General features: G+C 43.8%; 1 protein-coding gene across 1 annotated transcript; it reads left to right on the plus strand.

The window, feature by feature from the left end:
- Nucleotides 1–14,194: 14,194 nt before the first annotated feature.
- On the plus strand, nucleotides 14,195–15,124 carry LOC306704017 (olfactory receptor 11H6-like; the record flags this gene model as incomplete). The annotated part of the gene is made up of 1 exon (XM_079170227.1): nucleotides 14,195–15,124. The coding sequence occupies one exon, from the start codon at nucleotides 14,195–14,197 to the stop codon at nucleotides 15,122–15,124; it is 930 nt and encodes a 309-aa protein (XP_079026353.1).
- Between the last annotated feature and the right edge of the window lie 9,790 nt (nucleotides 15,125–24,914).

Here is a 24,914-nt window from a genome sequence, read left to right on the forward strand (position 1 = left end):
GTAGCTGCAAAGGTGGATGTTAGGTAGTACAAGTGAGGCTTGGTTACCATTTGCCCCTCACTGACGGGGTGGGGGTCCTTCTTGGTAGAGTTGTAGGTGATGTGTGGCCCCCAACAGGCAGTGTTCTTGGTCCTCCAACACTTTTGGCCCCTGATACAGTGAAGGTATATGTTGGTGAGGACCACACCATGGTGGCTTACACCAACAGTTTCTATGTCCCGTTGTAATGATCGCCGAAATCTGGCTTTGTGTACGGCTATTGTGAATGGGGAACCTATTGGTTATTATTTTCCTTCACATATTTAAAGTGCTGTACTTATGAATGTCATCAGTTATAAGTATATAAATAGGGGTCTGTTATTGTTATTGTTATAATTTAATTTTTACTGCCTTGTATAAATTGGGACAGGGGGAAGTGACGCGAGACTGCTCAGCAAAAGGATCTGAAGCAAACTTTTCAAACTTTTTATAAGCGTCTCGCCACGCTTCCACCTGTTGTTGACTTTATTTTGGGGATTTATATGTCATCGGACTGTTTTGTGTTACATTTAGGAACTGTTGGGACACGGGGTTTAAGCAATCATTTGTAAATGTTTAGTTTATTGTGCGTACAGCGGGAGCCTCGCGGTTATTGTTTGCTTGATGCAACCCGTATTCCGAATGAATTTGATTCATATTAATAGATGGTGTTATATTTAACTGGCAGTGTGGTTTCATTTGGGTCTGATTTGGTCTGTCATTTGAATGAGTATTAAAGAGAGCCTTTCAGCATGTTTTGTGTTTTCAACCATATTATGCAGTCAGATTGAAGTGTCTGTAGACCACCAATTCAGATCTGACCGTGCCCTTAAATCTTAGCTTGTGTACTTTTCCCTTTTTAGGTTTATATAATGAGGTGAATTGTTACAGAGTGGTGGCCAGTATGGGGACGTGAAGGATTAAATAATAATTTTGATATCGGTGGTAAGTGTTTGCTGTTTAACCTGGAGGGCAAGATTTCTTTTGAGTTTTTTGTTTCACACCGAAACAGCCCAGGCAATATTTGAGTTGGAAACTTATCCCAGTTATAGTTAGTTGTGTTGTGGCCTTACGAATAATAAAGATTCGACCTTAGTGAGAGGTACACTCTAGCAAATTTGAATTGTTTACAACAAGGTTTTTTTTGGATGAATGTAGTTTGGTGTTTATTGTGTAGGTAATGGTAGCTAGGTGGTACAGTTTTCACAGCCAATACACAACATACACCCTCAACCCTACATTGCATACATATTCCCAGATTGCATAACTATACCTGCACACCAAAATGTCCACCATAAACCAGCAGAGGGCAGCCGTGGATAATGGGACATATTGAGTTTTTTAAACTTAGTTCAGGAACGGGGACCACGCCCCGGACACAGCTCATTTCCTCTGCACAAGTATTTAAGCACTTCCTCTTTCAACTCAGTTTCCACATGACGTGCGATTCCCGAGCCCTCAACCACATACTTCACAACATGTACCCAGGAATCACCCTCACTCCTTCCGACAACGACCTGTTTGAAGAAGATACTCCAGAAGTCCCGGAAATGGCACCTTCTCCCATTATCTCTCGCCGCCAGCAAACTCGGCTGAGATGAACCATCCACAACCCTCGCGGCTTCCGACATCCATCCTCAGACTCAGACAATTCTGAAGCCGTCGGTCCTTCGCCTTCCAACAGCCCCAAGGGGAGATCCCGACTCCGTTGTCCGAGGGACATCCCCTCCGGCCATCCCCCCAGAGGTATGGACAAAAGAGGTAGACCAATCCTCCACCAGGACAGTCGACTAGCTCCTCGCTCAGGAAGTCAAAGACTTATACATGATAGACCCACTCATTAGCCCACCTTTCCCTGTATTCAGAATCAGTCCAATCGGCATCGCTACTAGGAAATATTCAGGAAAAAAGAGACTCATTATAGACCTCTCTTCCCCCCACGGCTCCACCGTTCCAAGCATCAATAGCCTAATCCCCATCCCGGACTACTCCATGCAGTACACCACAATTGACCACACCGCATCCCTCATCCGCCTTGCAGGTCCAGGAGCCTTGTAGTCTAAGGCAAACATCACCAGTGCCTTTAAAGTACTTCCCATCCACCCCGACTACTGGCCCCTTTTCGGTGTCCTCTGGAAGGGTGCTTATTACTTCTCGGTGTGCCTGACCTTCGGGTGCAAGAGCAGCCCAAAAATGTTCGAATACCTATCCGAAGCACTCTTCTGGATCCTGAGTTCATAAACTCCCGTACGTCATCCACCTCCTAGACGACTTCCTCATCGTCACGCCACTTTGCTCTCCCCCAGCACTCGGCCTCCACACTCTAACACCACGTTCCAGGAACTCTATGTTTTCCTCTCTGCAGAGAAAACTGCAGGTTCCAGTACATCCCTGGAGTTCCTCGGCATCACCCTTGACTCCGTCTCAATCCAAGCATCCCTACCTACCAAAAAAATTAAGCGGATTTCATTACTCATCTCTAATTTCCTCCTGGGCCCCAAATGCACCAAACACCCACTCCTTTCGCTTTAGGCCACCTCAACTACGCCATCCGCATCATCCCCCAAGGCTGATCCTTCTTGTCACACCTCCTTTCAGTCGCCTCCTCCGTCACAAACTCCACGACCACGTCATACACAACAAAGCATTCAAGACAGAGCTAAAGCTATGGCACCAGTTCCTCTCCTCTTGGAACGGCGTCTCCTTCTTCTACGACGAACACATCACCAAGCCGGAAGACATCCGGCTTTACACAGACGCAGCACCCTCCATAGGCTTCGGCAGCCTCTATGGAGACAAGTGGTTCTCAGAGTTAACCAGATGGTTGGAATCCATGTATCTTGAGCCATCTGAGGAGGAACATTAACATTCTGATGATTATGAGAATGGTAAAGCCGTTGCATGCAGAGAACAGCTTCAGGACCTCCAGCTAGGGGTGACACCTTAGAAAGTCGGCTCACAGAAGCAGTTGATAGCACACTCAACTGTGGAGAGGGACTCAGAGCTGCAGTTGAGGCAATGGCTGAGGAGGCTAAAGGGTATAGCGACACCAGGCTGCAGGGCCTCGATCAGGCCATAGTGGCTTGTTTGGAGCGAAGGGATATACGGTGGGGACAAGAGCTAAAAAAGGCCATCAAAAATAATGCTTTCTCACCCTCAGACCCTTGAGTGAGCTTGAGCTCGTGGGCACACGCAATGCTGTTCTAAAGACACCAGCACGGAGCTGGTGGTTAGCTTGGGTAAAGTTCAAAAGTGCTGTCCTTGAAGCTTTCTTGCCCACGGACTATCAGTCTGAGATTGAGGAGCAACTGCGCACAAGTGTGCAATCACCCACCCAGTGCGTGAGGGACTTTACATATGACCACCATGCACTCTGCCTGAAATGGAGACCTGATATGTCGGAGGAAGAGATGGTGTGGCACATCCTCAGGGCATGTAATCGGAGGTTGGCAAGTGGCACTGCGGACCAGGTGGTCAAGGTGGGCTCCCTGATAGAAAAGACTGGAGCAACTCCAAAGATTATTGGAATCGAACACAACAGACCGCCTCTTTAGATCGCTCCGCCAAAAAATCCGGCAAGAGGCCTGAACAGGGACAGGACCATGGTCATGGCGCAGATGTGACCTCTGTGCTGGGAGTTCCAACTCTCCTGGTGGTGCCAATAAGAGTCCGAGGCTTACAAGGTGACGCAGTCCTCGATTCGGGTTGCACATACACTTTGATGAGTGGAACGGTTTGGAGTAGCATAAAGAAGGCTGGGGAAACAATGAGTTCAAGTGAGATTCTGAAGTGTATCATGGCAAATGGGCAAGAGAGCAGGGCAATAGGTAAAACAACCTTGCTCCTTATCCTCCACGGGGCCCCCCATAACCATCGGCATACATGTGCTCGGGGACGACAAGCTATGCATGCCTTTACTTCTCAGCCTGGATTTCATCTGTGCAAGCCAAATTGTCTTAAAGCCACACCTGAGACGATATGTCATGCCAGGTGGAAAAGTTTGTTTCAAAGACTCATGATGCACTACAGTGTAGTTACATGGTGGTATTGAAAGACTCTGATGTCAAACAGCCAATAATTCCACTTTTGAAAGCCCAACCTGAGGTGGTCAGGCCTCTGCTGCAGAAGTGGTCTTAAGTTTGGAGAGAGACCCCGGGTGCGATCGATGTCATAAAGCAGACATGTCAAACTCAAATAGAGAAAATAGAAAATATCATATGTCTATCATAACTTGCCCGCCGCTATATAGGATGCACACCACTGATACTAAAAGTCCCAGAAGGCACTGCAACAACAAGCATGCCAAGACCTGCGCACACTCATCAGAGGTCATCTACGCTCGTCACTTTTAATTAAGTCTACAAAATAAGCCTAAAAAAAAAAATGGCCAAACGAAAAGTGGACTCTGAAAAAAGGGGCTTTCAAGACAAGTGGGAGGCAGAGTATCTATTTACTAGCATTAGCAGTAAACCAGTTTGCCTGGTTTGTGGAGTTAAAGAATATAACATAAGACGGCACTATGAGACAAAACACCAGGAGAAGTATAAACACGTGGACAGACAGCAGAAACCTAGTTTTGTTGAGGAACCTTTGGGAATTAAATCAATGCATGACACAACCACCGGAAAAGACATATTTGAGGAAGTATCTAAATGTGTGAATGAAATGAAACTGCCCTGGGACAAACTGACGGGACTGACAGCGTATCACTGCATCATGCACTAGTAAACGCTGTGTGGTAAAGCTCTCAAAATGGAGCATGTAATGAGCACCGTAACCCAGCCGGTTATCTTTATCAGAGCTAAAGGCCTAAATCACTGCCAATTTTGCTCTTTTCTTGAGGAGCATGGCGATGTGCTCTATCACACAGAGGTGCGATGGCTAAGTCGAGGGAAAGTGCTGAATAGATTCTTTGAGTTGCATGAGCTGCGCTAAACCTCCAGCTTCAGGGACGTTTGATCACGGACATGTATGATGCAGTAAGAGCTTTCCAAGCCAAGCTGCAGCTTTTTGGGAGACTCAGATGCAGCAAGGAAACTTAGGTCACTTTCCGTGTTGCCAAACACTGACAAACCCTCGCTCCACCGCTGTGTTCCCGAGATTTTGCTGATACACTGGGTGCACTTGGCAGAGTTCACTCAGCGATTTGCCGACTTTGCAGCTCAGACATAAAGAATTGTCTTAATAAGGGAAGGAACGCTTTCAAAGTACTAAATAACATATGGAGGTCACAGCAGTACACCATCAAGACCAAACTTAAATTGTTTCAGAGCTGTGTTTTATCCACCCTATTGTATGGTTCTGAATGCTGGAGAATGACACAAGAAGATCTCAACAGACTATCAACCTTCTGTCATATACGGTAGTCTAATGCGCTTGCGCATATACTGGGGTTTATACGGGAAGTTCATAACGGCATGTAGAGTGAGACACACGGTGATCCATTAAAAGCCAGCTGAGCAAACTAAGAAGTCTCTATTGTATTGCTTTACATGGTGTCAGAAGTGAAAACGGAGTCATGGCAAAGTTCAACCCCCCGACTAACTTTTCCTTCGATAAGCCAGGAGAATGGCCGGAGTGGAAGCAGCGTTTTGTGAGATTCAGAACCGCCACCAACCTGGACAAAGAAGATGGCGCCGTGCAGGTTAGCAGCCTGATATACGCTATGGGAAGCGAGTCGGAGAACATCTTCCGTTCGTTTGCATTTACCGAAGATGGACATATAGATGATTTTGTTAGGGTGCTTGGAAAGTTCGATGAGTACTTTGTGCCGAGAAGGAATGTAATACACGAACGTGCTTGTTTCCATCTGCGCGTGCAAAGACCGGGAGAGAAAGCTGAGACTTTTATCAGGGCTTTGTACGAACTGGCAGAGCATTGCGAATTCGGCGCGAGCAGAGATGAGAATATCCGCGACCGAATCGTCGTTGGAATACTTGACAAAGACGTCTCACGGAAGTTGCAGCTGACAAAGGACCTGACGCTAGCGCTGACCATAGAGACAGTCAGGCAGTCGGAAGAGGTTGCTTCGCAAGTCAGCATGCAAGGAGAGACAACGGGGGTGATACAAGAAGTCACTCACGAGCGCAGCAAATACTCCAACCACTACGGTAAGCCAAAAGGGGGAAATAAAGGACAATGTGGACAGTGTGGGAAAGCGTGGCACAGTAAAGATGAAAATTGTCCAGCCAGAAACTCCACATGCAATACATGCAACAAAGTTGGACATTGGAGTAGAGTGTGTAGGAGCAGGAAGGCAGTGAGTGAGGTTACAGAGCAAACTGAGCAACAGCAGTCCTACTTTCTTGGGGCTGTGAGTAAAGCAGGCGGGTCACCAGAGCAATGGGCCGTCGAGTTGCTGGTGGGCTCTACACCAGTTGACTTCAAAATCGACACAGGGGCTGATGTAAACATCATCCGCGAGGAGACCTACCACTCACTCATCCCCAAAAGACCACTGGAGCCTGCAGATATACCACTCGACAGCCCAGGCGGAGAGCTGCAGTGCATAGGACAGATCCAGAGCACTGTGACCTACAAAGGGAAGACTCACCCACTCACAGCATATGTCATCCGCGGACGTACTGTAAACAACCTACTCAGCAGGCCGTTGTCCGTGGAACTGAATCTGGTGAGGAGAGTGGAAGAAACGGTGTGCGACAGACGACATCCACAGGCATATGGTGAGCATGGGACATTAAAGACTGAACCGGTGAGAATACTGCTGAAAGACAACGCTCAGCCATATGCTATATACACAGCACGACGCGTACCTCTCCCTATGCTGCAAAAGGTAAAGGAGGAGCTCCAGAGGATGGAGGGAAATGGCATCATCGAGAGGGTGACACAGCCCACGGACTGGTGTGCACCCATGGTGCCAGTCTTGAAGAAGAGCACAGGTAAAGCCCGCATCTGTGTTGATCTGAAGAGGCTGAACGAGGCTGTGAAAAGAGAACAGTATATCCTGCCTACTACTGATGACATTACAGCAAAGCTGAGTGGGGCCACTGTCTTCTCTTCGCTCGATGCCGCCAGTGGGTTCTTCCAGATACCGTTGCACCCAGACAGCTGTAAGCTCACTACCTTCATTACGCCATTTGGCAGATTCAACTTCAAGCGGCTACCGTTCGGAATAACGAGCGCTCCGGAAATCTTCCAGAGGAAGATGATGGAGACCCTGCAGGGGCTGGAGGGTGTTGAGGTCTTCATGGACGACATTCTGGTCTATGGGGCCACAGAGGAGGAGCATGACGGTCGCCTGGAGAAGGTAATGCAGCGCATAGAGACAGCTGGTCTGAAGCTAAATCGTGAGAAGTGCTCCATCAGGCAGAGTCAGCTGCGGTTCCTCGGGCATCTCATTGACCGGTCCGGGATCCGGCCTGACCCAGACAAAGTGGAAGCTATTCGGCAGCTGTCACCACCAGCAGACGTGCAAGAGTTGAGAAGAATACTGGGAATGGTGAATTATCTCGGAAAATACATCCCCGAACTCTCAACGGTAGGACAGCCGCTGTACGAGCTCCTGAAGGACAAGAATATATGGACATGGAGCCACGCACAACAAACAGCTTTTGAACACATCAAGGAGCTGTTGACAACTGCACCAGTACTCGCTTTCTATGACTTGAGCAAGCCCACGGCTGTGTCAGCGGACGCAAGTAGTTATGGATTGGGGGGTGTACTCCTTCAGCTCCACGGGGAGCAGTGGAAGCCTGTGGCATATTGCTCCAGACGCCTCACTGAAGCAGAAACACGCTACGCCCAAATAGAAAAGGAAGGTCTGGCTGGTGTGTGGGCATGCGAGAAGTTTGACAGATACCTCAATGGACTGGAGCAGTTTAAGCTAATCACTGACCACAAGCCGCTAGTGCCTCTCATTAACAGCCGCAGCCTGGACAATGTACCTGTACGATGTCAGCGTCTCCTCATGAGGCTCATGAGATTCAATCCAGTGGCAGAGTATGCTCCAGGGAAAACTCTGATCGTCGCGGACACCCTGTCACGCAGCCCACTGGCCAGCACGTGCACAGAGACAGACACACACAGTGAGGTGGCATGCTACGTGGCTAGTGTAGTAGAGGGGATCCCTGCGTCTACAAGCAAGATGGATGAAATCAGAATGGCGACAACAGCCGACGCCGAACTGCTGTCAGTTGTGAAGCTCATAAAGAAAGGATGGCCTGAACACTTAAGCAATGTGCCCATGGATGCGAGAGAGTACGTCCAAGTGAAATCAGAGCTATCAGAACACAATGGCCTTGTCCTCAGAGGATGCAGGATTGTTGTGCCAAGGCCAATGAGAGGTGAGATCCTCCAGAAAATTCACGAAGGGCACCAGGGCCTAGTCAAATGTAGGGAGAGAGCGTGCTCATCTGTGTGGTGGCCCGGACTCTCTACGGAGATAAACAAGCTTGTTACGTCATGTCAGGTGTGCTGTGAACTGAAAAGAACACAACAAAAGGAACCTCTCATCCCCACACCGCTTCCGGAGCGACCCTGGAAGAGAATTGCATTGGACCTTTGTGAGCACAACCACCACAACTACCTGGTAATCTCAGATTATTACTCCAGGTTTCTAGAGATACTGGAGCTGCCCTCGACAACGAGTGCACAAGTTATCCAAAGACTGAAAACAGTCTTCGCCAGGTTTGGCATTCCAGATGAGGTGGTGAGCGACAATGGACCCCAATTTTCAAGTGCGGAGTTCAAGGAGTGTGCGAGGCAGCTCGACTTCAAGCACTGCACATCCAGCCCTCACCACCCACAGGGCAATGGGCACGCAGAGAGAGCCGTACAGACGGCAAAGAAAATTCTGAAGCTAGAAGATCCTGTGATGGCTCTGATGAGCTACAGGTCCACTCCCTGCTCCACCACAGGCTTCAGTCCAGCCGAGCTGTTGATGGGGAGGAAAATCAGAACCACACTCCCCACTCTGGAGAAAAATCTCCTACCCAAATGGCCCAGCAGGACAGCTGTGAAAGAGAGGGACGGGAGGGAAAAGGCTAAACAGGCTCACTACTTCAACCGCCGTCATGGAGCCAGGCCCTTACCTGCCCTGCGACCAGGAGATGTTGTATTCTCCAAGTTGGACCATGAAAAGTCATGGTCTTTGCCAGCGGTGATCTCAAGCGAGAGCACCACCCCGAGATCCTTCGTCATCAGGACGCAGCATGGAGCAGAGCTGCGGCGGAACCGCCGTCACCTCCAACCAGTGCCGGTTCCCCAGCCCATCCCAGCAGCGCACGGGGAGATCTCAGGGACAGACACATACTCTGACGGAGCCACCATGTTAGAGACTGTTCCTGTCAGTCAGAGTGTGGCTACACCCACAACCCCTCTACCCGGTCAGACTGTGACCAGATCTGGACGGGTGTGCAAGCAAGTCGACAGGCTTGATCTGTAGATAAGTGCAGATCATATGGCCTTTGGAGGGGGGGGGGGGGGAAGAGGAAAGAAAAGTTGTACTGACATTGATGTTGATAATGTTTATTCGTTGGTTATGTTGAAATGAGTTGATTTGAGTTAATCTTGGTTTACGCTATGTGCTGGCTGAATAGCCATCTTCAGTTAAAGTGTTCCTTGATGTTGTTGACATAACACTCAAAAGAGGGGGAGATGTCATATACGGTAGTCTAATGCGCTTGCGCATATACTGGGGTTTATACGGGGAGTTCATAACGGCATGTAGAGTGAGACACACGGTGATCCATTAAAAGCCAGCTGAGCAAACTAAGAAGTCTCTATTGTATTGCTTTACACCTTCCACACCAAGAGTTTCAGGCAAATACTTCACATTTTCTGGCCAAACACATTTCAAATGAAGAACTGTATGACAAATGCCAACAAGAATGCATGAGACCATCCTAATGAGAAGAAGATGGAGATGGATAGGACATGTGTTGAGAAAAGACCCTGCTGATATTACAAGAACATTATCACATTGGATACCAGAAGGGAAAAGAAAAAGAGGCCGACCAAGAAACATATGGAGAAGAACGTAGCCAATAAAGGTGTATTCTTTTTGCACTTTGTCCAATATCCCTTCTATGCTGTTTATTAAATGTTGACCCTGTTTGGCCCTCAACTTAGTCCCAATATTTTATTTTGGCCCTCTCTGTGATTGAGTTTGACACCCCTGAGATAGAGACTCCTTGTGAGCCCCATTTTCTTTCCCTGGCAGAGCAAAATGTTTTCATTTCCTCTGTATTGTCTCAATTCTGCTTGCCAGAGCCTTTTCAGTTTGAAATCTTTTCTCCATTTCAGATGTGCCAACTATCGAACCAGTCCTTGATGACACTCATTTCAAACAAACAAGGAAATGACCGTCACAGTAGAAATTACATTTAAGTCAGCAAGCTCAGCAGCCATAACACTGGAATGAAGGCGGCATAATAACATCCAACACGAGTCCACACCACACAACAGTCTGCTTCAAGGCTCCAAACGCAACATACGGCAAAACCACGGTGAAAGGACAACACACCACTTTGACAAGCGGCAGTAACCAATTCAAACTGCGTTCCAAACAAGCCACACACAGTAGAAAACACAGGTTACATACCGCCGTTTGTTCGCGATACTTTCGGTCAACCGGCCACTGTTGTGACCAACATGAAGGCTCAACACAGTGATCACAATCCTGTCCGGCTTGTCAACACCAAAAATGGCATGGCTCTGTTGGCTCCGTTGTACTTTAGTTTTTTGTTGACAAGTGTAGGTGACTATCGGCAACTTAAAATTAGTGTTACGTGCGTACAAAACCACACCGTCTAAAATTTCGAGGCTCTGTATCTATAAACAGAAGAACACCACGAGAACCCCCAGAAGTGTGCGCAAACTGAGGGGCCTCGTCGGCGACGAGCAGAGCCAATCCCCGTGGCCTGCGGCCAGGGTGATCAGGGTCAAAGGGACACAATCAGCAGGCCCGTAGCCTTCAGAGAAATGACGGCTCAGATATCTGGTCCCTATGCCCAGTCGCCCCCTGTAGAAACCCCGACACAGTCGTAATCCCTGTCCCTCGTTTCCTCGTCTGTGACTTAAGGAGTTACGTGAGTTTAAATGATTCAAGGAAAGTCTGTGAGAAGGGGGAGAGAACCGGAGGCCTGGCCCGTATCTATATGATTTATCCAACTGGCCTGACAGTGAGCCCCGTGTGGGGAAGCGTCTCGTGCACACCTCTTGGCTCCGCACTGAGAGACGCCTCTCACACGGACAGCTCACCCAACCTTCGCCTCTTAAAGCTCCGCTAAGGGAAACCTTTTCGGGTTGTTAATTTTATCCAAAATAAGAATAAAGGAAGAGCCCTAAACACATGAGTACGTTTTGGTTCACTTTAATTCTTTTAACTTGCAAACATTGACCTTGATTGTTAATTCCTTAACTCCCTATATCGGTGTTGATATAGTGCTCGGATAGCAGTCGTCTAAAAGCTTTTTACTTTATAATTTATTTTCCCTACTCAGAGATCTAACTGCTATAAATCTCATTCAAGCTCCACGGTCGTTTATGGCCGGCTTGAAGCGGGAGTTTTTTCCCAGGTCTCCCTTACCATCTGTATGTGTGTGCGTGATTTATGTCAGTCATGTTTGCCGTAGTGTGGAATTCCCTTTAGCATACCTCAGGGGCTTACCCTCACTTACCTGACGACGTCTCCCTCCTCCTTTGGTTGTTCCGTCCACAGGGAGAAAATGAAGAAAAAGAAAATTGTACAGTATGCTCTCTGATTTATTGAATCCCAATCAGAGTATTTTGGTATATTCCACAAAAGAAAAGTAATCCACAAAACGTTCGGAAAACAAAATCAAAAGAAAAACCCTTAAATCCAATGAAAAAGTGGTAATCCAATGAAAAGAAAAAGTAATCCACAAAATTTGGAAAAACGAAGGAAAAGAAAAACTCTTCATCCAATGTAGAAGTTGTCCCAAAAAGTCCAGAGAAGAATAAATCCACAAAGTCCTCCTCGACTGATGCTGCTACTTCTGTCCTTGCTGCTGTGATTCCCACTGCTACTAGTTTTCTGCTTAAAACCATGGTCTTTTATAGCATGCTGCACTACAAGGGGGGTCAAAAAGGGTGAAACCTCACGTGTCTTACACAGTCCCAGACTTTTCGATGCCATACCCACAGCGACCCCTCTTCTTAAATGATCTCATCGCCACCTGCACTGAGCCCCCCTTCTCCTAAACCTTTTATGGCCCCTCTCCTTCTGCACTTTCACCCACTGACCTTTGTGGAACTCCAAACTCTAAGAAACAACTTCTCACTGGTCACAACAATATACATCATTTTGTTCAATGCATCATTGTAGGTTTTCATCAGGTTACATGAGTAAATGATATACAGAACATCATACCATGATACAAAACATCAAACCGTGAGAAATAATATTATAACAACTCATAGATATATGGTCAGGAATATAGATTATTGTATTACTACAATCTTGCTAAGCATAGAGTAAATATCAGAGTAACTTTGAAATATATGCACTCCTTTAGTGAGGTTTGTTGGCTCTACAGTCTTTCGAGGTAGCGTCACATTCCTAAGCAATAATGATTATAGTAAATTAACATAAATGTGTTAAAGGTGTTTAACAAGTTTGAGTATGTCTTATGTAGGCTTGTGTGTGTGTGTGTGTGTCAGTATGGAGACGCACATGTGTAAGTGTCCTACGGAGGCCCTGTGGTCCAACGCAGGTGCCAAGCAGCAAACCTGTCATGACGTCGTATATCAGACAACCACTCTGCTGGCGCCAGCTAGACGGCCCTTCTTCTCACTCCGTCTCCCGATCCACACCTGCAGTCTGCACTCCCTGACATGTTTCAGTGCAGCGACCTCTCCTGGTCTGTGTGTCTATTGATCTGCACTTCAAGACTAATCCTTGGCCTTCTAAGAGCCACAGAGAACCCTATCCTTTCAGTATAGTTACTTTGTTTTTGGTCTTTTTGTTAATTGTTTTCATATGGTGCATCTACCACCTAATTTTATGACCAGGGCATTACATTCAATGAATCACATCGAAGTCGATCCTCAGGTCAATCCACTCTCTCCTTCACTCATTCACTCTTATGCTGTCATTACCGTCTACACAGTAAAATGACTTGTCTTAAGATAAACCCTCAGCATTATCTGTACTAAATCGCTCCGCGTCTCACATTAGTCTCCTTCCATTCATCCAACTAAACTATAGAACAGCATGTGTCCCCATTGCTATCACCAACACCACGTGACTCAATTACCAGAAGTGACAGAAAAGGGTGTACAAAATGGCACAGGCCATACCTGGCTCCTACAACAATGATGGTGCACTTCTACACTGCCATCATTGAAACCATGCTTACCTCCGCCATCAACATCTGGAACACTGCAGCCACTGTCAAGACACTGGGCAGAGTGCAGCATATCATTCGCTCTGATGAGAATGTCATTGGCTGCAATCTGCTGTCCCTCCACGATTTGTTTGCCTCCAGGACCATGAGGCGGGCAACAAAGATTGTGGCCGACCCCTCTCACCCTGCACACAAACTCTTTGAGTCCCTTCCCTCTGGTAAGATGCTGTGGTCCATCAGGACCAAGACCTCACGCCACAAAAACTGTTTCTTCCCTTCTGCAGTTGGGCTCATCAACAAAGCCCGGGACCCCCACTGACTCGGACTCTTACATCTTTTACTTACAGTTACACATCTTTGCACAACTCTACTCTTTAAATATACACTTGACATTTTAATAACATACTTGTTTTAACACTCTTTATTTGTTTGTTTGTTAATCATAATTTATTGTACATTTTCTTTTTTCAAATTAGGTCTTTTACTATTGCACTATGTTTATTGTCACGCAACAATCACTCAGCCAAATTCCTTGTATGTGTAACATACTTGGCAATAAACTGTTTCTGATTCAGATTCAGTTTCTAATTTAACAAATAATTTAAGCGTTAGGAACTTATGTCCGCCACCTCAACTTCCAATTAACAAAAATATTGTTTTAGTTTTCATATATTTCCTGCATTGTTCACCTCATACAGTGGATTGCAGCACGCTAAAAACGAGTTTGCTCTTTCTAAAAGTTGATTGGTTGGTTTGAATTCCCAGCTCATGCGTTGCTATGGTCAGAGGATATTAACAACAGTGAGATGAGGAAACAGGCACAGTGTTGAGGACGTTTTCTAACCACGATGGATAATGTCTCTCAAGTAACATCATTTGTTCTTTCAGGTTTAAATGTAGCAATGAACTACAGAGTTGCTCTCTTCTCTCTCACTTTAATATCTTACTGTTTTGTTGTGCTGGTAAATGTTGCTCTTATTGTGACCATCATCTTGGATAAGAACATGCATGAACCAATGTATATTCTATTGTGCATATTCTGCATGAATGGACTTTATGGAACAACAGGTTTCTACCCCAAGATTCTGTGGGATCTGTTTTCTCCCGTTCATGTGATCTCTTATTCTGGATGCCTTGTTCAGGCTTTAGTGATGTCCGCATTTGTCTGCAGTGATCTGTCTATTCTTGCAGTCATGGCATATGACAGATATGTGGCTATATGTCGACCCCTGGTGTACCACTCTATCATGTCAAAGCAAAGAGTGTTATTGTTAGTATGTTTCTCCTGGTTAACACCTTTTTGCATTTCTGCAATGCATATTATCCTTACATCTAGATTAAAGCTATGCAGCCCATATATTGACAGGCTTTATTGTATTAATTGGATTATTGTTAAACTTGCCTGTTTCCCAGCTGACACTATTGTTGTCATAATAGTTGCGTACATTACAATGATCATTTTTGTATTTCATGGTGTGTTCATAGTTTGGTCCTACGTGTATGTCATCAAAACTTGTGTGAATTCCTTAGAAAACAGAGCCAAGTTCATGCAGACATGTGTGCCATATTTAACCTCCTTGCTCATTTTTCTTGTGACTATACTGTTTGATGTCTTTAATCTGCGATTTGGTTCAAATCTCCCTCCAACCATTCAAAATGTTATTGCAATAGAACTTATCATCATACCTCCCATGATGAATCCTCTCGTTTATGGTTTCAAACTGACCATAATTCGGAACAGAATTCTAGGTGGTGTTACTCGTATAATTAAAAGATAAGGAAACTCAAATACATGTAATAATGCACTCATATTATTTTTGTATATGAATTATTGTACCTTGAAATATGAACTATGCATATGGCATACTTCTTTTTGCATATTTACATGATCTGCCTTTCACTAATATTTTAGGCAAATTTACAGATTTGATTATTTGTGTGCACATCCCAGATGATCCTTGTAAATGAAGTTGTTTGCCTTAAATATCTTTTGTTTTGCATTGAAAGCTTTTCGGATGTTCGCTTGCTTGTCTGCCTCTTTGCTGTTAGAAGTTAAATGAATATAAATATAAAACCTGAAACTTGTCATTATACTTTTAGCATACTTGTCAGTGGCTTTGCTTTAGAGACAGTTCATGCACAAAGGTCAAAAGACAGATACACCAAAGTAGAAAGAATGTGAAATTAGATCATAATATTCAGCCTTTTAAACATTTCACAGGTGAACTTGCTATCTGAAACAAAAAAAAGATGTATATGACATGAAGGCCATAGGCAGAGGAGTAACCTGTACCTTACTTGGGCTGCATGATAACACGCACAGTACATTATCTGCTTATAGCTAATGGTTAAATGTATATTTGTATATTATTTGCGTGCATATCTTATGATCCTTGTACAGGAGATTAATCTGTTTGACCTTAATATCTTTGCACTTTTCATTAAATGCATTTTGGATGTTTACTTCCCTGTTTGAAAGTTCTTCAGTGTATCATTTCATCAGTGAAACTCATGTTCTAATGAGCAGGAAAATAGAGGAACAGAGGAAAGAGCAAATCTAAGCTGCCTTTTCTTTGTGAAATGTTAAACTTTGTTGACTCACATAAGGCGGTAATTTTTCAATGTTGAAATTGATATTCATATTTTAAATTTGCATTACTAAATTTCAGCACAATTAAAAGGAGCAACACATTTTATTTTCTACTTTACAAAACATATATAAGCATATAATTATATCATATCTTGTATCTAGATTATTTGCCATAACTCCCATGCTTTAAAAATCTTTTAACGTACATTTTACATTTTCAAAAACGGCTCTGTTACACGCCTTACTTGTGTTAGTCAGATCTTGTTAATTCAACTTTCAGTAATCTCAGAAGGTTTGGGTGACATAATTGTTGCACATGTACAACTCGATAATGTTGTCACAACATTGATGTTGACACCTTTCTCTCTATTTCTTTCACATAAAAATGCAATAACAGAAATATTTTTGTCAAAAACTTAATACAACCTTCTTTTGCAAACCACCCAACCTTAAGTAGTTCCCCATTTCAGTATTTCTAGTTTGGACTCTTATTTACAGCAGAGTTGAAGAAAAGTAAATTGTGATTTGGAGGGGAACGAACCCTCTTCCTCGTATTAAGTGCCGGCAATGTTGGTGGACAAGGTGTAATGGCAAAAATATATATTAGTATGAGATGTTTAGAAGCATTTTACGGCTTAGAAGAACAGAGTTAGAGACATTTAGCTCTGTCCAAACATAATTTAGAAACAGATAGTTTTGTGTAAACATGGTTTAGAAACAGGCCAGGTACTGAGTGTTACTGTTTACTTTAGAGGGCCATAAAGACAGACACATGAAGGTGAGCAAGGGTTCACACTGGGGGTTCTTCCTATTCTGGGGATGTTTAGGTTCACGTAAATGTATCTGGCAATGAGATCATGGGATAATGTAAGACTGATAAGCCAGCGTAAGACATCCTTGACTTATCTCAAGGAGGAGACTGTTTCTGCTTCAGTATATAGTTTGTGAAGATTTGAACTGATGTTGAAGAATGCTTCCAACACACTGTGTGAAGGGCTGTGTTGAGTATTTTCCCTCTTGCAAGAGAATAAATGGAACAGGACAACTTTGACTGATTTGAAGACTTGTATTATTTTGATTTGCGAATAACACTCTCTTCTCCCGATTAACATAGAAATATTCTACGACAATTGATATAATCAAGAATGTCACAATGTTTAAAGTTGCACAATATCAGCAGTTACAACAAATGATATCTAACACTCTCTGAATCATCTGATATAATGTCTTCATCCCCCTCAGTGGTGAAATTCAGCCCAGTTCTTTAACTGGTGCAACTGTTGCTGCGGAGCTGTCAGGTGGAAGGGAGAAGTCTGTCTCTAGCACTTCCTTTTCAATCACATGTGCAAGTTTTTAAGATGGAAAGCTTGGATTGGTTGAGGGCCACACTGTAGTCTGCCATATGTGCGAAGAATTTATGACACAATGATGCAAAAAATATTGTGAACAGTAGTCTGACAGTAGTCTCACAGTAACCAAATGTTTGCCAAAATTAGGCTTAGGCGATGGCCTAGGAGGCATTCATTTATAGCAGGGGTCGCCAATAGGCGGACCGCGGTCCGGATCCGGACCCAGACGCTGTCCTATCTGGACCCGGATGTGTAACTGATGGATAATTGAGAATTATACATTTTGGCAGAGCACTTCTATTTTAACCTGCACAGCTTTTCCAGCCTTTACGGCACTCGTTCAGCAGTACAGGAAATACACCGACCAATCACATACGTTGTAAATCATCTCACGTGACGCTACTCAGCCAATCAAATGTCTGTATTCTCAAACGCATCGTGAGCTTTGCACACAGACAGGAGAGACGGGGAGAGAGCAGTGGGAGAAGTTAAGTCAGAGAATTTCACATGGCGTGCTCTAAAAAGAGAAGTGGACCACGAAAACAGAGCTTTTAATAAAGAATGGACGAACTCTTATTTGTTCATTCTTCCTGTTGGCGCTACTAAACGACTCATGTGTTCAGATACCGTGGCCGTTATTAAATGCGCGGATGTGAAACGCCACTACGAGACCAAACACACATCTTTAGACCAAACACTCCAGTCTGAACTGAGGGCAAGATGTTGAGATGTGTAGAGATTGTTTATTATAAAGTTGACTGAGACAGTTATGATGTGAAATGGATTTAACAAAAGAGAAGAAAAGAGTTCACTCCAGCCACACTTTCCTTTTTTCCTTTTCATTAATTTAAAAAAAATCAAGCAATTTCTTTTAAGATGCAAGTTTTTCAAAAATTCATTTGTGTATTTAATTTTAGATGGAGCCCTTATTTTACTTGAAATGAGAGAACAACATTTGTTTTTGTATTTCTATGTATTATTTATAATGCATCCAGTTAAATTTTAAAACGTAATTATATATTATATTTTAAAATATAATTGATGTGTACTTTCCTTATTTGATTTGACAGTTGTTGACTACACAGAGACTTTGTTACTACTACTAGGCTTCTTGAATATATATATTGCACTAAATAGCGCAAGTTAGATATTGTAATGTTCCGGACCTTTGCACGAGGAGATTTTCTCAATCTGGACCTTTCGGAATTTTAATTGAATACCCCTGATTTATAGGCTTATAGGCAAAATATGTCTTACCTTTTTGAAATACGTTTTTGTTTATCATCTTCACTTGTTGCCATGTGCATTTGGTCTTTGTCAAATAGATACAAATTAAAGCTTTAAGCAGCATTGATCAGGCCCTCGCACCTTCACACACGTTGAGGGTACTGGCTGGACTCTGGTTGACGCGGCCATGCATTTGTGTGACCATCAGACACTGCATCCATGACCATCTTAAGCCTTGAATGTTTTGAGTGGAGCTCTGATTACAATCATAAATGTAAGCCTTTAAAGATCAACAAAAAACTGAATGTATGTGAATGTGCTTTAGTGTTTGTCACATAACAGACCCATAACAGAAATAAACCCTCTTTTTTAGTGATATACTCATTTGTCTGCAGTGATGTGTCTATTCTTGCAGTCATGGCTTATGACAGATATGTGGCTATATGTTGACCCCTGGTGTACAACTCTATCATGTCAATGCCAAGACTCTTAGTGATAGTATGTTTCTCCTTGTTAACGCCTTTTTGCATTATAGGCAAAAACCATTAAATTGCATTAAAGCTCTGCAAAACATATTTTTCCAGACTCTTTTGTGTGAATTTAAAATTAAATGACTTCTGTCTGACACAACAAGGCGACTCAAAATGCCATCATATTATTCTAAAATATACACTTTGCATATGGCATTTTTTGGCATCTTTACATTATGTGTTTTTCGCTAATGGTTCTAGAATCTAGGTAAATGAAGGGTTTTATATTATTTGTGTGTTCATCTCATATGCTCTTTGTAAATGTAAATGTTTGCACTAAATATCCCTCCACTTTGATTCAAATGCATTTTAGTGTTTGTTATTCTGCCTCATTGCAGTTATGAATAAATATGAAATATGAAACCTGAAACTTGTCATTACATTTTTTGCACACTTGACAGTGGCTTTGCTTTCAAGACTGTACATGCACAAAGGGCAAAAGACGGATAGGGCAAAGTAGAAAGAATGATAAAATAGATTATAATATTCATCCTTTCAAACACGATACAGCTGAACTTACTAACAGTAACATTTTTTGGGCTGCATCATAAAATAAGGTATACAATGTACATTTGTTGTCTCAATTTTGCCACATTTACCTTTCTTGCTCATTTCCTTGTGAGTATACTTTTGGATGTCTGTAATATAGGATTTGGTTCAAATCTTCATCCAAACATTCAAATTTGTTTTGCATTGGAACTTCTCATCATACCTCCCATCATGAATCCTCTCGTTTATGTTTTTAAATTGACCAAAATTAGGAAGAGAATTCTGGGTGGTATTACTTGTAAAATTGAATGCATTTGTCTTCTGTGATAAGGAAACTCAAAGGCATGTCATAATGCACGCATATGTTTTTTGTATATGAATTCTTGAACTATAAAATATGAACTTTGTATGTGACATTAATTTATTTTCATATTTCCATGATCTGCCTTTCGCTAATGGTCTAGGTAAATTTACAGATTTGATTATTTGTGTGCACATCCCAGATGATCCTTGTAAATGAAATAGTTTGCCTTAAATATCTTTTGTTTTGCATTGAAAGCTTTTCGGATGTTTACTTGCTTGTCTGCCTCATTGCAGTTAGAAGTTATATGAATGAAATATAAAACCTGAAACTTGTCATTATATTTTTAGCACACTTGTCAGTGGCTTTGCTTTAGAGACAGTAGATGCACAAAGGTCAGAAGACAGATATGCCAAAGTAGGAAGGATGTAAAAAATAGATCATCATTTTCAGGCTTTCAAACATGACACAGGTGAACTTGCTATCTGAAACAAAAAAAAAATGTATATGACACAAAGGGCAAAGGCAGAGGAGTAACCTGTACCTTACTTGGGCTGCATGATAACATGCACAGTACAATATCTGCTTTTAGCAAATGGTTATATGTATATATTTTAATTAAATGTGTGCATATTTTATGATCCTTGTACAGGAGATCAATCTGTTTGGCCTTAACTCTCCTCACCCGAGAGCCCACCCTCCGAGATTTAACTGGTGCAAATATTGTTGCTGTGCTGTCAGGTGGAAAGGAGAAGTCTGTCTCTGGCACTTTCTTTTCAATCACCTGTGCAAGTTTTTTAGACAGAAAGCTTGGATTGGTTGAGGTCCACACTGTAGTCTGCCATATATGCGAAGAATTTATGACACAATGATGCGAAAAATAGTGTGTAAATACGTTTTTGTTTCTCATCTTCACTTGCCTCCATCTGCATTTTTTTCTTTGTCAAATTATAGATACAAAATATATAAGCTAAATATATAATCTGTATGGAACCGTTAGTGGTACTTGCAGCACACAGGAGAACGGGAAGAGTAGGTAATGATTAATGCCAAACTCAGAAGAGCATACTCGTCAGAGTTGTCCATCTTAGCCTCCTCCTCAGCATCATGGGGTGTTATCCTTACCTTTCTCGCTGTCTTCGTCGTCCGAAGCCATGGAGGAAACAGGGGAAAGAGTTTCCAAGATGGCGCCCCATTGGATGTGGAGGTCTTGGATGGCTGGTCAGATTGGCGGCAGTGGAACTCCCTGATGAGTCCAGGATGTGTCTAGCCGAAACCCAGGACCTCTCTTCTGGACCGTACCCTTCGCAGTCAACTAAATATTGCAGACCTCTTTACGGCGGCAGGAACGTAGCAGGCAGCAACCATGTAGGCAGGACATCCATCATTGAACCGGGGTGGTAGTGGAGGCGGAGTAGAAGGAACCTGTGGGCTTTCTTTATCCCGCTTGAACTTGGAGACATGGAATATCGAGTGAATCCGCATGGATCAGGGCAGCTTGAGCCTCACTGCTGCTGGGTTGACAACGTCTTGGATCACATGTCACAAAGTACATTAAATGAAAGTACCATAAAAAGTGTGACTTCTACTGTCATAACCCACATGATCTCACATCAATGCGGGACATAACCACAACCTCTCAACAGTGCATCACCACAGAAATAATTTATCATTACATAACCACATAGTTAGGTTTAGAGAAAATGTCAGGGTTGGAATTGAAATAGCTACGTAAACAAAGTAAAATATGTTAACACATCGTGAACGTCACTTCACAATAACTCAACTACACTTTGAGAACACTGGTCTCAGACACCGGCCTCTTGGTTGAATGTCCTGTGTCTCCTCTCCCACAAGTCGCTAGCTCTGAGCCTTGTATATTCACGTGAATGCATTTCAGTTGTGCGTCCACCACGAAAAAAGAATCCTAATTAACTTGCTTTCATCATTTCCCACCACCACGTAACGCGCTGTTAAGAGATTGTGGTCATTTCACGTACTTGTGTGTGATCAGGCTGGTCATCACAGTCAAACATGTGCGAGGTCACAAGGTCAGTTCATTTCTGTTTTTCCAAAACCAAGGTTACACTTGTGTGGTTGCTTGTTCATCCTCTTGACCATTTGCCAAACTGAAAAACACATTTGTTTTGGTTTGGTTACCCAGGGTGGCACTCCAGGGTAGCCAGGCATGTTTAATTGCTCTCCAGGGATAATGGAGATAATGCCCTGTTGACCATTTCCAACTTAGTTACTCTACATTAATAACCTTTGAAAAATAAAGCATACTGTGTACCATCCCATGGGCTCTCATTAGTGTTGACATCATCAAACATTGCATCAGAGTTGTTGAGGGAAACCCATTATTCATCATATCTAACGTCCTTTCAGATTTTCTGTCACTGAAGCCAGTAAACAGCGTAACTATCCCTCAAGTACTGTTTCCACACCTGGTGAAGATACACTAGGAATGTCAGGGCAGTGGTGGGAATTAAGGAGGCCTGAAGGACCAATAAAAGTACAAACCTTTCATCACTCATGACTTATGTGTGTGTGAATGTCTGTGACCAGTTGTTGTACTGTATTAAACAAAACATAATCAAAAGATTACATCACGTGTTCCATAATAATCAGTTTTCTTCTGATCCTTAACTCAGATTGGTACACATGGGTATACAGAAGTTATTGTTGGATACTTGTTTGTTTACAGGTCTAAGCAATTATTTGATAATCATTCTAGAGATGAATTTTTCTAAATACAATCACACTACTATAAATCATAACACTCAAAAGTACTATGCTGAAATCTTCAGAGCTAGTCTGGTTCAATAAGACATTTTTATCAATATTTGTTTATCTGTGTTTAAAGCATTTATCAGAGATGAATGCACAACCTACTGGACTTGTGCATTTGTTTCCTCACTTATTTGCTTTAATAAAGAAAAAATCGCGGCGTGTCGCCACGCTTACACCTGTTGTTGACTTTGTTTTGGGGATTCATTTGTCATCGGACTGTTTTGTGTTCCATTAAGGAACTTTGGAACTGTTGGGAAACGGGGTTTAAGGTTATTGTTTGCTTGATGCAACCCGTATTCTGAATGAATTTGATTTATATTAATAGATGGTGTTATATTTAACTGGTGGTGTGGGTTTCATTTGGGTCTGATTTGGTCTGTCATTTGAATGAGTATTAAAGAGAGCCTTTCAGCATGTTTTGTGTTTTCAACCATATTATGCAGTCAGATTGAAGTGTCTGTAGACCACCAATTCAGATCTGACCGTGCCCTTAACCTTTAGCTTATGTACTTTTCCCATTTTAGGTTTGTGTTGTGGCCTTACGAATAATAAAAATTCGACCTTAGTGAGAGGTACACTCTAGCAAAATTGCATTGTTTACACCAAGTTTGTTTTTGGATGAATGTAGTTTGGTGTTTATTGTGTAGGTAATGGTAGCTAGGTGGTACAGTTTTCACAGCCAACACACAACATACACCCTCAACCCTACATTGCATACATATTGCCAGATTAGATAACTATACCTGCACACCAAAATGTCCACCATAAACCAGCAGAGGGCAGCCGTGGATAATGGGACATATTGAGTTTTATAAGCTTAGTTCAGGAACGGGGACCACGCCCCGGACACAGCTCATTTCCTCTGCACAAGTATTTAAGCACAACGAACCTGTTCACTTCCTCTTTCAACTCAGTTTCCACATGACGTGCGATTCCCGAGCCCTCAACCACATACTTCACAACATGTACCCGGGAATCACCCTCACTCCTTCCGACAATGACCTGTTCGAAGAAGATACTCCAGAAGTCCCGGAGATGGCACCTTCTCCCATTATCTCTTGCCACCAGCAAACTCGGCTGAGATCAACCATCCACAACCCTCGCGGCTTCCAACATCCATCCTTGGACAATTCTGAAGCCGTCGGTCCTTCGCCTTCCAACAGCCCTAAGGGGAGATCCCGACTCCGGCGTCCGAGGGACATCGTCCCTCTCCAACGCCGCTCTTCCACCCGCTTGAGATCCAGCCGTCCGAACGGCCAAAACCACAGCGACCCTTCTCCTCCACGCCAACGCTCCGATAGCCCCCATACATCCCGCATTTCAGAGTGGACAGTCTCTTGACTGAAGCATGCACTCACCTAGCTCAATATCCATTTCCATCAGTCCGACAGAAAAGCAAAACTCTTCAAACTACTCTCGGACGCTCAGCACCACACCTCCCTCGATCACCGAGCCACTAGAGCAGTTCCAGGTTCCCAGCGCAGCGTCAGGCACTACGTCGAAGACGTCATGATGCACAACACTGCCAGACAAGCCACACCAGAGGGCCAGTTTGTATCGCGACCCCTCCATACTCTCTCTGCATCAGGGATATCTCACCCTGCAGTCTCTTTTCCCCAATCTGCACTACCAACCCCTGCACATGCAGCCATTCATCCCAGCATCTTTTCCTCTTCCCTCGCTCCTGCCTTTCCTTTCAACACAACACAGGCCACCTTAGCCACACAGACAGCTCCAACAGCAGGATTCTACGGCCAAAACCCCTCGTTCCCTCTCGTCTCTGCTTTTCCCCCTCTTTTCCCCTACCCTTCCCCTCCCCATAACCCATATGTAACTAACCATCCCATTTTAAATGCACCCCTTTTTTCTACGGGTCCACCTGCAGCCAACCCCAGTTTCCTACCGACTCATCTCCCCCACCCCCCAGCTACACCTTAGCCACAGCACTACCTCCAGCACGCCCACCAGTATCCGCCTGACCATCCCCCGTGCCCCACATGCTTAGGCAACAGATTCTCGCAGGTAACTACATCGACCTTGCTCAACTAATCCATCCAGCCACATGCAATCCCCATATCCCGAGGGAATTAATCAACGCTTTCGGACCCATCGAACTCAAACAGCCGCTCCCCACCTGATCCAAGGAACTCACCTCTGCCGAATTCGCCTACTTTTTCTCCCTGTACCGTGATATCATCTGCTCCATTTTCCAAGACCACAGGGCTGAGTTGGACGACTACTTGGCACATATACTCGACCTAGCCTTGCGGTTCGGCAGTAATGGGTTCT

The sequence above is a fragment of the Pholis gunnellus genome (assembly GCF_910591455.1).
Source record: "Pholis gunnellus genome assembly, chromosome: 12".
Classification (NCBI taxonomy): Eukaryota; Metazoa; Chordata; class Actinopteri; order Perciformes; family Pholidae; genus Pholis; species Pholis gunnellus.